Here is a 15,058-nt window from a genome sequence, read left to right on the forward strand (position 1 = left end):
CTTGACTTTGCAGCCGGATTTAGGAAAAGATTAACAAATCTGCATCTGCCCTGTCTGTATAATAGTCGGGGCAGGATATCCTACACACTCATACCTACGGCCTTGAGAAACACTGCAGTAAAAAAATGTGCGGACACATTCAGCGGTAGCTGGGAAGCAACTCCGGTTGATCTAAACTAGAACAGGCATCTGTGTTTTCCTGCATGCAGAGGGTGAAATAATACACAGGGAGAAGAGGAAAAGCTGACAGTGCATTTATCATGAAGACCAGACATAATGTAACATGACACTGTCACACAGCGGTCCAGTGTATTATGGCTACATGAATGCTTTAATGAGATAGGCGTATTATCTAAAACAAGCTTTTTTCTGTGTTTTAATGAGAGAAGACAACACAATGAGAAAATAATCTTATAATCTGAGTCAAAAGCATGTGTTAAATTCTCTCTTCTTTCAATATATTAATGCTTTATCATTCCTGAAACTGCTTGCCCTGTTAGTGGATTATTTAATGGAACAGGCTTTCTTTAGCCATCATCTTTCTCCCTCTACACATCATTATGTTCACATACAGCATGTGTAATACCCTCTTAAGTGAGTTAGGTATTCATGGTGCAGCTTTAATCAGCCAGAAGAGTCTTGTTACTGTGTGTAGTGAAGGTGCAGGTGACTGAGAACAGACTAGGACACAAATGTAATAAACAAACCTCTTAGTGGTACAACAGACGTATATTTATGTGTAAATGAACTAACCTGAAACAAAACAATAATTTGCATTTGCTGCATAAAGTAAATACTGTTGGTACTAAAATGTTTCTTTCTGACCTAATAAGCGGGCTGTGTGTTGTTGACACCAATAATAGCAGGTGAGAAAGGTGCAGTGCAGAAGTCTCAACATTATCATTTAAACAGTTAAAAGCACTGTCGGCAAGCACAATTCTATTTAGACAAACCTTACATATTGTAGGAATTAAATAGGAGGGGCACATTTTTATTTATCAATTTATCTGCAGATTATTTTCACAGTTAATCAATAAATGCTTTTGAAAATGAAACCTATTATGTTTTAAAGCTCAAAGCGACATCTTCAAATGTGTTATTTTGTCATATTAAACAGTCTAAAATCCAACTAATCCAAGGGTATTCACTTTACTATCATGTATGTATGACGCAGAAAAGCTGGAACCAGGGTCCGAAACGAAACACCTAGCCAACTGCCAAATGGTGGTAGAGTTTAATATCTTGGAAGGCTATCCGCCACACCGGAGGGTAAACGTTTGAACCAGAAGAATCAGGTAATAAAATATCTGGCATGATGGCTCGGAGCAAATTACAAATGTTATTCTTTATACTGTGTCTACACAGTGTCACAAAACTGTAGTACTGAGATGGTCTGAGTTGAAGGAGCAGCAGCCACAGACCGTCTCAAGGACTTCTAGTTTTACTGCACTGTTTACTCTACAGACTTCCTCTACTCAACACTGCCTGTGTGACACAGGGCCGTTCATTATTTTGGCCTGTAAAAAACATGCTTGGCTGGTGGATTTTTACATCTTCCAGCCCCTTTAGCACGCGAGTCAAAACGTTAATTTCGGATTGAATATCTAGCATTAAAGACCAAAACAATCATTCAGTTGTTGAAGTGGTTGCCAATACATTTTCGTCGATCAATTAACTAATTGCCGGTAGGTGGGCAGGTACTTTATAAATCTCCAGGAGGACATTTCTTTGTTACAGCAGCACTAGTATTAACACAGAATAAAATGACATAACAGGAATAAAAATAAGGATAACTGGGACCAAATTAAGGCAGGGATAAGAATAACTTGAAATATATAAATATGGGACTATACAAATGTTAATAAAGAGCTGTGTGTGCAAAAAAGTTGCCGTTAGTAAACAATTGTTACTGACAATAAAAAAAAATTCACAGGACTGCGATTGGCTCCTGCCTAACACTCCACTATCTTCAGCTTGGGCACCATTTAAGGTTTTACTCAACCTCTATTACAGCATAAAAAATAATTACTGCAGGTCACACCCTGTGAACCAGTTTAACTGAAAATCTGACCTCACTTTTTGGGAAAAAGTTGCTTAGAACATTACTTGCTGCGAACAAAAGCATTAACGTGTAGTATTTACTGAATTCAAACGTGTTTGTTTATTTCATTTATATACACTTAACATCACAGATGAAAAAAATGTATCATCTTCATTCCACAGATATGCAGACAACATACTCGTGCTGGGGCATGTTTGTTAGCACGAGGACGCTGACAGAGGTTTTTGTGGTGTGTGATTTAGAACACACTTCAGGTATCGAAAAATCAAACCTGGCAGCTGGGATATTTGCAGATATTAAACAAGAAAGGCGACCACGGCAGCAAGATTGTGGAGGCTGATATGGAGTTCGACACTGTGCACTGTGTGGTTGACAGACAGGAGAGACTTTTACCTTTTTTTTGCTGCAATAGATTTGCCATTTCTTCTCTGCAGGCAGGGCGAACATAGCTTCCCTGTGTTTCTCTGTGAGGTCAAGCTCATCCTGCAGAGTGGGGGGAAAAATAGAAGAAAAGGGTTAAGAACTGTTATGAAGAGGGTTAGAGAAGAAGCTCCAAATATTATGTCTTCAAAATGCTTTATTGATGACTGGACAAGATAGTATTCACTGCAGATGATCTATGCTGTATATTTAGAAATATCGACATAAATCAATTTTGTTTTTCCCACAAAACAAAATCATGTGCCAGGAATAGATGCACCAGAGCTGTTTCCAGTTCAGGATCAGTTTGCGCTAAAACCTCTTCAAGATCAGTGAGACGTTACCGGGTGCTCTCGTCATAAATTTAATGATTTGTGAATTTTTTAAAAATCAGATGTCTTCCAGGCTTTAGACGTGTGAGTAATGGGGAAAAGATAAGGCGTGGTCTGTGTGCTCGACATGTGGTAACAAACATCTGGAAACAACATGTGTCAAATCTAGAACAGATATTTCACAGAGGCACATAAAGGGTGCTGCAGGGAAGCGTTTGGCTAAATACCAAAGAGAATTTGGACATTTTGTTATACAACAGTTTTATTCTGAGCCTTCACTGCTCAATCTGGTAATTAATCAAATCAAGGAGTTTTTGACCTTCGACATATTTCTGTTTTAGTCCAATCTTGAAACAACTACACCTAAATGAGCTTCAGGAGAACAGTGGAAGAAGATTCATGAGAAGACTTTTAGGTCATTTACTTCACGCATATGATACAGTAGGAAGAACGGGCAGGTTTATTCTGTTTTAGCTGCTACTCTGGCAAAAAATGGAGGTTAAGTTAATGAGCATTACCCAACACATTGATTGTTAAATGTTTTATAGCTGCTTTTCATCCAGAGAATTTGCTTTGGTGATGCCCTTTCCTAAAGCCATCAAGCCTGGAAATCAATATGTGCAATGATCAAATGTCCTAAAATGATTGTGTGGACTATTGATTAAGCTCCTGAATTAGGTCCACATGCACAGTTACAATCGCTAAATGCAACTAAGTCAACTGTATGTTTATTGATCCGTTAGCTTATAGAGCATCAACGTGTTTTACGCAATTGACTGCAGCTCTCTGAAGAAGCTTCACTTTCCACGAACCTGTTCCAGTAAATCTCAAAAGTTCAAAGGTCAGGTTTAATTCATCTTAACGTAGCAGATGGCCCCAACTTATTCCACAACATGACTCTTTTTTTCGGAGTAAAGTGGTCCCGATTATACACGCACATGAGGCTCATACTGGGAGAAAAGAAAAAGCACGTGGCTGTTTTCTTGTGGTAAACAGAGCAACTGAAAGCCTCCTTGTCGTCACACTCAACTTACTCAATTATGTCTTCATAAAGGGTGGTAGACAAAAACAAGCAATTAGCAGATGGGGGAGGCCAAGACATCGAGAGTTCCTGAATGAGATCTATTGATGTGCAAAAATGTCATGCTTAGATTACTGTGGTAACCACAGGAGAGGAAAATGGGACAGTGGAGAGGGGAGAGCACGACAAATTAGAAGTGACAATAAGACAGAGAGAGAATGGCAGGCCCTGTTACTCACAAGTTAGTGTAAACTGGGAGGAAGTGCCAGTTCATTTATCTTTAAATGTAACACTCATGGCAAACAATGAGGTAGGGTTAAAACTTTATAATATATTTTGGGTTGTTAATAAAATGTTAAAATGTATAGATGTTGAACATACAATGTATAAACACTAATATTTGAAGATAATCAGTTACAAAATGTAAATGTTAGATGTAAAGCAGCGTTTTAGATTTCATTGGATGTTCCTGGTCAAAGACATCCACATTGTAGTCTACTATACACTGTGAGAAAAACTTTAGAGAGCTGATCAACAGAGGGATGCTAATCAACTGATTACAATTGATGTTCTAAAAATGAAATTATCTCAAATAAACATCTTTTCAAAAAACTGGACACAACTACATTAAATTGTAATTGTAATTATGTGCATAACTTTGCTTTTGAACTGTTATCTTTTCCATCACAGTTCATGGGCAGGTGAATATGGAAAACAGAAAACTCTCTCCCAAAGGATAAACGTGCGTTATTATTGTGTTATTTTATGAATGGTCAAAAAAGTTCAAAACCAGTAATGAGTTAGTCCATATCCTGGATGTGGTACTTCGAGCCCTTGATGAAGATGTAATCTTTTCAAAAAGGGTTACAAATATAGTACAAAATAAACTTTGAGTTTTTAAAAGGCAAAGTAATTTCCTTAGATAGTTTGACACTGTTTTGTTTTAACAGGAGAAAATTGTGCAGCTGTTGGGACTATTTTCAGTGGCGGATTAATACACATCTTGTACTCTAGTGAGTATTTACAGCAGTAGGTCGGTTGGATTAACTCAAACATGGCTCAGTTCATCACAAAGAGAAAACATGCCCATTTCAACAGTGTGGTTCATTCATGTGTTTCTAATAGTTTATATCAGATTTTGGCAACAAAGGGAATACTTGATATTAAAAATCTGGTTTTGGTGTATTGATTGGATTTATTTTCATATTTCAATAAGAAGAAAAGTCTGAGTTTCCTTAACGAGAAAAAGCAGCATCATTTCTTACCACCAGCTCGGAGAACATGCCATCCAGTTCATCGTATCCAGGCATCGGCAGTGACGGCTCCATGGCCTGCAGTGCGAAGTCCTCCCGCAGCCTGTAGGTGATCTCCGGGTGATCGCTGCTGTTAAAACAGCAGAAGATGAAGGAGAGGCCACCACGGCTGCCGCCACCGCGCTTGCGAGGTGCCATGGCTGTCTGATGGGTGTGGCTGGTCAGGTAGGGAGGGTGGGAGGCTCCTTCAGGGCCTCTTTACAGCCTCCTCCACCTCAGAGTTTGGCCTCCGTCAGAGAGTACTGTGGAAGGAAAAGAGACACAATAAGTCTGAGGTCAAGTTTTCACCCTCTTACTCTCTGCTTTTACAGTTTTCTTCAACTGTTTATACAATAACACCGTTACTTGAGACAGTATGACCAAAACCTGTAATTCATGTACAAACCCGTGAACCAATTCTGCCAGCATACAAGCCCATTTTTACACCACACTTATTTCAAAACACTACACACGATTCTCTACATTTGGCACAATCATACCAAATACTAGACTTTAATTTCCTACTATCCACTCCAACTCCTCACATGGGCACACACAGGTTGCACCAATGTTCAATTAACAATCAAAGCTTCAGCAATGGATGCCAAGATAGCAAGAGGAATGAGAGTACAAGGAGGAGGAGGAGGAGGAGGGTGGGGAGGAAGCCCAAGACCAATGAGAGCAATAACCTCTGATGAGATTGGGGCCACTTTGGTTGAGCATGTGGTCAACCATTATCAACCAACCATAATCAAATTACAGTACTTAATCGTAACTGTTGTACAGTATTACAGGTAGACTGCAGTAGAGTCAACAGAAGGAAGGTTTCATGTATGTCATATATGGGAACTACACAGTTTTTGACTTTCATCTTTACGTCTTCTCTCTCCTGAACAGAACACTGAAAGCATCAACATGGTTCTAGACACCTACACCATGAAGTAAATATAGGAAACTATGACATATTCTAAATATTCGCAGAGTGAGTTCATCAACACTGGACCGTGTCATTCACTGAAACCAGATGAGGATTGAACAGGTCTAAAGCCTTTTGAAAGGAACACAGTGAGAGTCAAAGATCTGCGCTATGACTGTTTGAAAATAAGTTCTATTTATTCCCATAATAGATGTACATAAAAATATTGTAATGCTCCACACCTTATAATATTGACCACTCTATTCCTATTTCTGATATTGTTGCCTAAGTTCTTGATCCAGCTGCAGCTGCAGTGGAACATGAATTAATCTTCACCGATGAGGTCGGTTTCATCCTGGAGACGGGAGGAAGGAATGTCATCGGCCAACGTGTCATTGTCCAAGTGTCTGGCCAGCGAGGACGGAACATCACAATGTGTGCAGCCTTTAACCACTACTGCGTCATCCATCACTATCCCACCCTTGGCCCCTACAACACTGCCTGTCTCATCACATTCCTGGATATACTACACAACATCCTCGTTACCCCAGACCACATAGATGGCCCAGAGAGAGCTCAGGTATGTTGTCATATGGGACAAAGCGAGTTTCCACTGGGCTGCTCTGGTCCGCAACTGGGTCACTGACCACCCATGCTTTATCTCCCACTATATTCTCCATTTCTTAATCCAACTGAGGAGTTTTTTCCTGACTGGAGGTGGAAGGTGTACAACTGGGATCCCCATACTGGTCTTCCTTTACTGCTTTGGAAGACACACGTGCAGATATACTGTAGCTGTAGAGGCTTTTCAGGGCTGGACTCCTCATGCTAGATGATACTTCCCTTGCTGCCTGGCCAGGGAGAACAGTGCCATTGATGCTGATGCGGTGCAAATTTTATTCTTACATAAACATTATATGTATCTATTATTTGTTCTTTATACATAGGTTTTCGTGTTTGTTGGGATGCATTGTGTTTTATAATTGAGTGTGAAGCATAAGTGTCCTGATGAGGCTTTTATACTGGTGTTTTCCATTCACAGTAGAGGTTTAAATTGAGCATATCAGTGTTTAATTGGTACTTAGAAATGTCTATTCGTATGATGTATGTGAGTGTTTTTTTTGTGTGTTTTTGGATGTGTGTGTCGAGCTCTGAGAACATGAGGTATGCTTTCAGAAAACGTGTGTAAGCAATTGAGAAAAATTGTAAACAGGAATTCACAAAAATGTTTTTGTTTTTTCAGAGATACACACAGATGAACAGTAGATTCAGGCCTTTAAAAATGAAATTTAATTACAGTAAGGTCTATAAATACTCATGTTTCTTAGATGAGATCCACTCAAACCCTCCAGGGACAAACTGGCTTGGTCATGCCATCATTAGTAGAACTGTTACTTATTAGCAGCCGTGAGTTTTTCATCCTCATCTTCCTTCCCCTCAGCCCCCTGCAATTGGTTAATGATGCAGTCTCATCATTTTGGGAAGAAAAGTACAACGCAGCGTATCTCGGAGGGCAACCACTGAAAGATTTAATTATATCGTTTACACAATAAGGTCCCCATGAGAGCGAGTTGTTTGAAATGGAGACCATAATTTGCCCAGATTAGTGCATTCAGACCTTGTCATCTCCCCTTCCTTCCTATTCAGCTTCAGTTTCCCTCTAAAGACCTAACAAGTAATGATTAAAGGGGTGTGTTAGTTTACAATGGCCGTGGTGAGAGTTGTGCAAAGGCCTTTTCGTTGTTTAGGAGCCCGGTTTGGTCACTGTGGGTAAAAAACAAAACAAAAACAGGATTTCCTGTAAACTCTCAGACTAGTCATCGAAAGGTGTGTAACCCGGCCTGGATGCAGCTCGAATGACAGGCAAAGGGATTTCAACTAATTAGCTGAACGCACTACTTCAATCAGCCTGATTGTCTTCATCACCATAGTTTCACTTACAAACTTAGTAGCTTGGTAGACAAGATTATACATTTGAACTGGTTTCTAGCAACTGCAATTTTGCCAGTTATGTGGGAAATGTAAATAATTCAACTCATCTTCTGTTTGGCTGTTGGCCCAACTGCCCTGCCTCAATATTGTGGATAGAAATACAGAGAGATCAGCTGTCATAAATGAACAGCATTGCTGAAGAGGGTTAAGCACATTACAGAAAGTTTTGTACTGCCAGGTGAAGGTCCAGCGGGGGCCCTAGTATGGCTGAGGGGATTTGAATTTTACAGCCCTTTTGTCATCTCCTTTAGCGTGACCTGGTATCAGATTAAACTTTATGTCCAGTGTTTGATTCTCCAGTTACAGCTATTCAAACATTAACAGTGACACTTTGTTGCAAAAGCTACAACAACATGGAATAGTTTCTTTAAAAAAATGGCAGAAAAAAGGTGAGACATTGAGACAAGACAGACCTTGAATCTCACTAAAATATCAAAAACAGGTTTGATAAGTCAGAAACTATTTATTCATGCAAGTACACATGTACAAACACAATGTGAGAGAGAAGACGGCTGCAGACCTGCTGGCTCCACTCCAAGCAGGAATAATGGAATAAAGTGCACAAGACCTCATTCGCTGGCAAATAAAGACGCGGTGTCCAGATACCCACAAGGACACTGTCTTCAGCATGTCACAAAAACAGCTCTACAGACTCTCTCCCTGCTGTGCCTAGTGTTGTGACGCCAAGTATCATAACCACAGTGGCAGCGCCGACCTGCAGGAATTTCTGGACGTCTTTTCTTGGTGACCGGCAGACCGCTGAACATAACCACAATTACTTGACCTTTCCCAGTGATTTCCTATAAGTCCGAGGCTTCGCCCGGACAGAATGCATTATAAGCGATTGGTCGCATCTCTAAATTTAACCCAGTCAGGTCACGTCCTTAGCTGTAATCAAAGATTGTGGGTCAGTATGTTTAGTGGGCTGAGGCAACAGACAGCTAAAGTCGTCTCTTCCAAACGGGAAAGAGAGGATGTTTCCTATGGCAATTTTGTCTACGTACAGTGAAATTATAAAAAGACAGTTTTGAGGTCTACTTAAATAAAGTCTGATGCCATCACTGTCCCATTTTTAGTCACTTTTTTGGTTCATCTGTTTCCTCTGTCCAACAGCTGTACTTTTCAAGTTTGGAGCCCTCTCTGGATTTTTACCAGCCGGCAGGAAATCTAAAAATCAGTCATTAAATTTTCCCTTTTCACCCTTAAAGTTTTTTTAAAATAATTGTCTTATATACCTCATGTAATGTTATGAAACAAAAGAAGCAAATCCCATAACACAAATACAATCGAAACGATATCATTAAACAATTTAATGTTCTGTCCCAAAGTAAACTGTGGAGTATACATTGTTGCAATGAACATTTAATCAGACTCTCTTGGTTTACAACAAACTTGCTCAAACTGTCAAACAATGCTAAAAATTGCCTCATATATTCCATTAGTACAATAATCCCTCTATTCTAAATAAAGACACAAAATGTACCTTTATATACAAGGCACAGTGAATGAAAAAGCTTACAGCGTACCATACAGACAAGGTGCCCGAGGCCAAAAGGCCACACGTGGGATAAAGTACACAGCAGCTCACTCTTACTAACACACTGAATAGTGTATTTATTTTGACACATCCTTGACTTTTCAAATAGACTACCAGAGGCCTCTGCAGCAGCTGCTTGGCTTCATGCTCACAATCTATTCTAGCATGAAGGGAAGAAGCGTTTCAAAGCCCTCTTTGACCATATTAGTCCACAAAACTGCCCATCTTTTCCATTAGCTAAAGCGAGCTGTAAAGTTTGTGTAAACTTTAGAGCCAGAGTGGGACAGTGTTGGTCCCCATCCAGCTGCAGGAACCGATAGATGTGCCATGGCTCGGCCAAGTGGGGAGGGTACAAAGACAAAGAACACGAAGGGGGAAAGAGAGAGGCAACACAAGGTTTGAACATGCAGACTGTGTGTTTGTGCTGTAATTGTTAACCTGTGAGACCTGAGCGCTCTGACATTAGCCCCCCGGAGGTTGTCTGTCAGGCGGTCAAGGTTCCCAAACATAACAGAGGCCTGTTTGAACAAGAGGACATTCCTCTCATAGCCAGGTGAGCTTTGTGACCCTGAACAACACCTTCCACTATCACCTGCTCTATGAAAGCTTCAATCACAATGTACAACCTAACCAGCTAAAATGACCCAAATAAGCCAGAATAAGGGCTGTCACAATAACCATAAGATTGCAGTACCGCGATATAGACAAGCCAACCACCTGCCACAACCACGCTATGTTTATGTTTTTTCTTCTTCTCAGGAATCTACGCCTGTCTCATTTTTTACACTTTAATGCATGTGCTCCTGAAGAGCACATGCATTCTGGTGGCTCCAGAAGATCCCGCCTACTAACCTGATGCCCAGTCCCCATAACAGAGCTGGACTAGGGGTGAGCTGAGCAGGGGTCACTGATGCTGATGCTCATTCGTTAAAAACACGTCTGTATGAGTATTTGGTCTCATTTTTAAATGTTTAAACTCTGCCAGGTCACCACAAGGCCGAGCAGGCTGCCATTTAAAATGTGAAGTAAAGTAGTTTTCCATGAATCATACAATCTAAAAAGGCATGTCCAGCCAAACTTCATTCATAAATCCCACGTTTAAAACCAACATGGCTGAAGGGCAACGTTATCTCCTGCCACAACAATAGGATTTAAAGCATTTCCCTTGTTCATCAGGTAGTGCAGCTCCATTCAGCCGACACGTATCGATCTAACATACTTTGATTTTCACACAAAAATGGCACAAATATAGCATAGATCACATACCATGCTGTTGAGCCAAACTGAATCACCACAGAGCAAATTCCTTCACTGTGACAGCTCTATGTCCAAAGAGAGAAAGATAGTAGAATTAATGCTTATTTCCAAGGAATAATCTTTGAAATGTTCACAGTCTGCAAAATGATGATAATGCCATGTAACAGCTGCACTTTCCATGTATCTATTCCATATCAACAAGTGTGGTGTTTATACGGACATAAATAGACTCTTGGCCTGCACTGAAGAAACATCATGCCTCTTGTAGGCTTCTGCTTACAGTACAACAGATTCTTTTAGTGCTCCTTCATTCATACACATCCAATAATTAAACCCGCCCACCCATATTCAAACAAACACTTCACTCTTTGTCTGTAGGAGATTTTTATCCTTGGATAGCCTTGTTGTTGACGTGACCATGTGGTTCGGCGGGTGACCTGGCGTGGGTCCAAACTGTAAAAAGAATCCCAGTGTTTGTAAAGAGAAGTTTGAGCGCTGTGTGCCTGCTGAAGATCTCTCTGCTAAACCTGCTGAACTGTCAGGTCCTCTGGAGAAAAGACAGAAGTAGAGAGGAGCGTCGTAAGCTAAACACGCTCACGTTACTAAACATGTGCGAAGAGGAATGGAAGAACAACGAGCAAGAATTCAAATTTGACCCGACACTTTTCATCCAGCTGTCATCCTTGTAGCTTCGCCAAAATCCTCTTTTCCCTTTTCCTTGCCTTTGATTTTGATCTGTCTCTTTCACTCATCTCCTCGAGCTCCTCGGCAATCGAGCCGCGGCGGTTAGCAAGAGCAATAAGCAGAAGAAGCCAAGTCTGACGGTTGCAGGTTCTTAAATGTGGGAATTTCCATGGTTTTAATGGTTTTGGATTATAGTTAATTGATTTTTGGGTTGTTTTTTTATGACTTATAATAAGACAAGAGATATAATGACATCATCTTGTGCTCCAGCAAATTGTGATGCCGCTTTTCTGAGGGTTTCTAGACCACAATTAAACAATGAATCATTCAATCCAAAAAACAATCAGCTGATGAACTGATAATTGAAAAAAATCAATAGTTGCAACCCTCAACAGCACACTGTGTATCAGATTTCTATTTACGGCCCTTATACAAAAGCCAATCAAACTGTGTTATTTCCTTGCCACATTGCTCCTAATAATAAGCGGTCTTATTGCATGAAATTAGAGGTGTTGGGATCCAAAGACTTCAAAATGGATAATAAGGGCAAATATAGTGCTAAACACTGCCAGACTTGAAGGAAATTGTGCAATAAATATGCTCATTTAAACCATTTTTCCCCCTACCTAAACCAAATCCACAAAAACCATCCATAGAATAAAGTAATTATGTTGTCTGTTATAAAGTAATTACCATCATAAATATATAGTTTTGTGTTATATTTTAAATGCTAACAGGTCAACTTGGAGCTGATGCTAATAGGCGAACGTGTGCTGTTGAGATAAGAATTCAACCTTGGAGAAAGAACACAGTGGACAGTAGTGTATTGAAAACATATGTGTGAAATACCTTCTTCGGCACCAGCTGCTATCTCTCTGCGGTTTCTGGCTCCAAGATGTGCTCTTAATTTCTGATATGTGCTACTACGACTGCCTAATTCATCAGCAGCATTAATGTTGTTTGGGACAAGCCACAGATGAACAGCTTCCCACCCCAGCTCAACAGCCAAAGTGAAAAGATTTGTGTATTATTATAGCAGTAATGGCAATCAATTCAAGAAACTCATGTTCGGCAGCAGGGTTGCTTCACCCCGAGTTAAGATATGCAAGGTCAACAGTACAATCTGCTTATTTATTCTCTTTTGAGCTAAAGCACTATAATTATCAATTATCTACTTTTCTGAAATGTCCTTGAGGAAGACATTGACGCCCTCCCTGCTCCAGGCACATTGCTCTGTCTGGCCATGACCTCTGACCTCTGTGTGGAGGGCAATAATGAGATAACATTTCTCACAAAAAAAATGGAGTAAATTGTTCTATTATTTTTGCCATTTCTAGCAGTAGCTCACATTTATTGATGTTTTTAATCAACCTGTCGCTCCAACAGCTAGATACAACTCAAATTATTTCATGTGTTGTTTTGCATTCAACTGCAATGAAGAAATAACAAAACCTATATTTCACTGCTGAGTACTGGGGTATCCAAAGTATGGCTGCAGCTGCTTCATGGGCGGACCAGAAAGGCATTTGGCGCACAGAAGTTTAATCTTCTTTTCTGATTTAGGATTTGGGATGGATCAGACTTGCAATTTGATGATCATCTCACCAAAGTATTTCCAATGCAAAGCAATTTGAAAATGTAGGTACATTTTATACACTGACTGCCACATTGACCCTCTCACTCACACTGATCCAAAACTGAAAACCATCTCCTATAAATGTGTATATTGAAACAAAGTTCACACTGCACTGAACTATCAGCAACAAGCTACACTTATTTTCAACACAAGAGGCTTACTGACTTTTTGGAAACCCCCTGGATTGTTGTGCGCCACATTTGGCAATTTATTCTGGATCAATTTGGACAGCTGCAAACAAAAGGCTGTGGAGTCACACAGTGAAGGCTAGTGGTAGTCCTTTCATGAAAATACACAGCCTGAGCCTGGAGCTACCCAGCAGCACAGTGTTTGGACACAGAGTGCTTGCTTAACCTGCAAAACTCAAAACAGTATGACTGGACAGCAGCAGCATTGGGTTTCAACCACAAAACGTTCAATAATGAACAACAATCAAAAGTAATTTTCAAAAAAGTCAATTTTCCAATGCAGCTATAGTACAATTACTGTTCAACTTTTCCCAGGGAAGAAAAACCCAAATCATGTTTCTGGTCAAAGTGAACAAACTGAAAGTGAACTGATTTATTGAAAGCTTGAGTAATTTCTGAACATACTGTAGGTAGTAATTTGTTGATTATTTTCATGATAAAAGTGGCGTTTTAGCGATTCAGCATCAGTAAACACAGCACAGGTGCCCGATTGTCTTGCACAGCTGGAGTTCACAGCCCTCGCTTTGCCAATTACTTAATGGCGCCCTGAGTACACAATGAGTAAACACGCGCAGACTTGGACACACATCAGAAAATAACTGGGCCATGACAGAAATGCTGACTGGCAGGTTAAGAGGAGATTAAAATCAATCACGTCTCAGTGATAACCAGTCGGACGATGGAGAGCCATCAAAACTGTTGTCAGAAAGTCTTCCAGTAGCAGATCTGCCCTGCTCTGATGAGTGTGATCGTGTGCCTTTACCTTACAGGGCTGTGTGTTGAGAAATGAACAAATGGAGCGTTAATGTCACATGGCTGGGGGAATAGTGCTGAAGTGGCTCTCAGATTACAAGATTAACATACAGAGACATAGAGAGGGCACAGAGACACACAAAGGAAGCATTTCTCCAACCAGCACACACATTTTACTGTTCCTGTAGTAACCATGACCTGTGTTGGTAGAGGCTGAAATGTAGTAGTATGCTTTTTTCCATTTGTCCTAATTTGACATATGACTGTGCACATGTTGATATACTGCATAGTTCATTTGAAATAACAGTGCTTCATCATTTTGGCTAAACCACAATGTCCAGGAAGTGCAATTAAACAATCAGTAAATAACAAACAAAAATATCTCAGGTAAATGACCTACTTTAACCTCATCAACTCTCAATTACTGGTAGTAATTAGGTGGGTATTATATGGTCAGTTCAGTGTTTTAGTAGATTTGTTAGTTAACTGGCAGAAAATTAAAATCCAACATGTCAAATGCAAGTGAATATCTTTGGGGTTTTTTACATGATGATCGACATATATAAGACATCAGTTCACTATTTTCTGACATTTTATGGATTCATATATTATTCAAAAAGTACTCAACAAACAGCCACAGGCCTAAAAGGTGCTATTGAAGGTACAATTCAACAGCAGCAGATGGTAAATGCAATTAAATACTAGTATTACTGTTGTGTACACAGAGCACACAGACGCTGCTGTATCTGCTGTAAACAAAAGCAGGGAACTCTGTTCCCCATGTTGCATGAAGGTAATCTAATAGATTACTACATCTTTTCTCATTATGGAGACCTGTGGGCTTTACAAGTTTTATCTGGAGACATTATCAGTTCATAATCAGACTCTGCATCTCAACCCACACCTGCTTTTCAAAGTTAATAATCTGATCAAAAAGAATCACCAAACAGGAAATGAAGAAAGATAAA

General features: G+C 40.0%; 1 protein-coding gene across 2 annotated transcripts in view; it reads right to left on the reverse strand.

Moving 5' to 3' along the window:
- The window catches only part of LOC128377216 (disheveled-associated activator of morphogenesis 1-like), a 51,118-nt gene that overhangs the window by 15,829 nt on the left and 20,231 nt on the right, over positions 1 to 15,058 (reverse strand). For both annotated transcript variants that reach the window (XM_053337127.1, XM_053337126.1), the window contains exons 2-3: positions 5,101 to 5,390; positions 2,456 to 2,545 (exon numbers count right to left, since the gene is read on the reverse strand). In XM_053337127.1, the coding sequence (XP_053193102.1) occupies positions 2,456 to 2,545; positions 5,101 to 5,286 (276 nt within the window). In that variant the 5' untranslated portion in view covers positions 5,287 to 5,390. The remainder of the gene's footprint in view (positions 1 to 2,455; positions 2,546 to 5,100; positions 5,391 to 15,058) is intronic.

This window comes from Scomber japonicus, chromosome 17 (assembly GCF_027409825.1).
Source record: "Scomber japonicus isolate fScoJap1 chromosome 17, fScoJap1.pri, whole genome shotgun sequence".
NCBI classification, from domain to species: domain Eukaryota; kingdom Metazoa; phylum Chordata; class Actinopteri; order Scombriformes; family Scombridae; genus Scomber; species Scomber japonicus.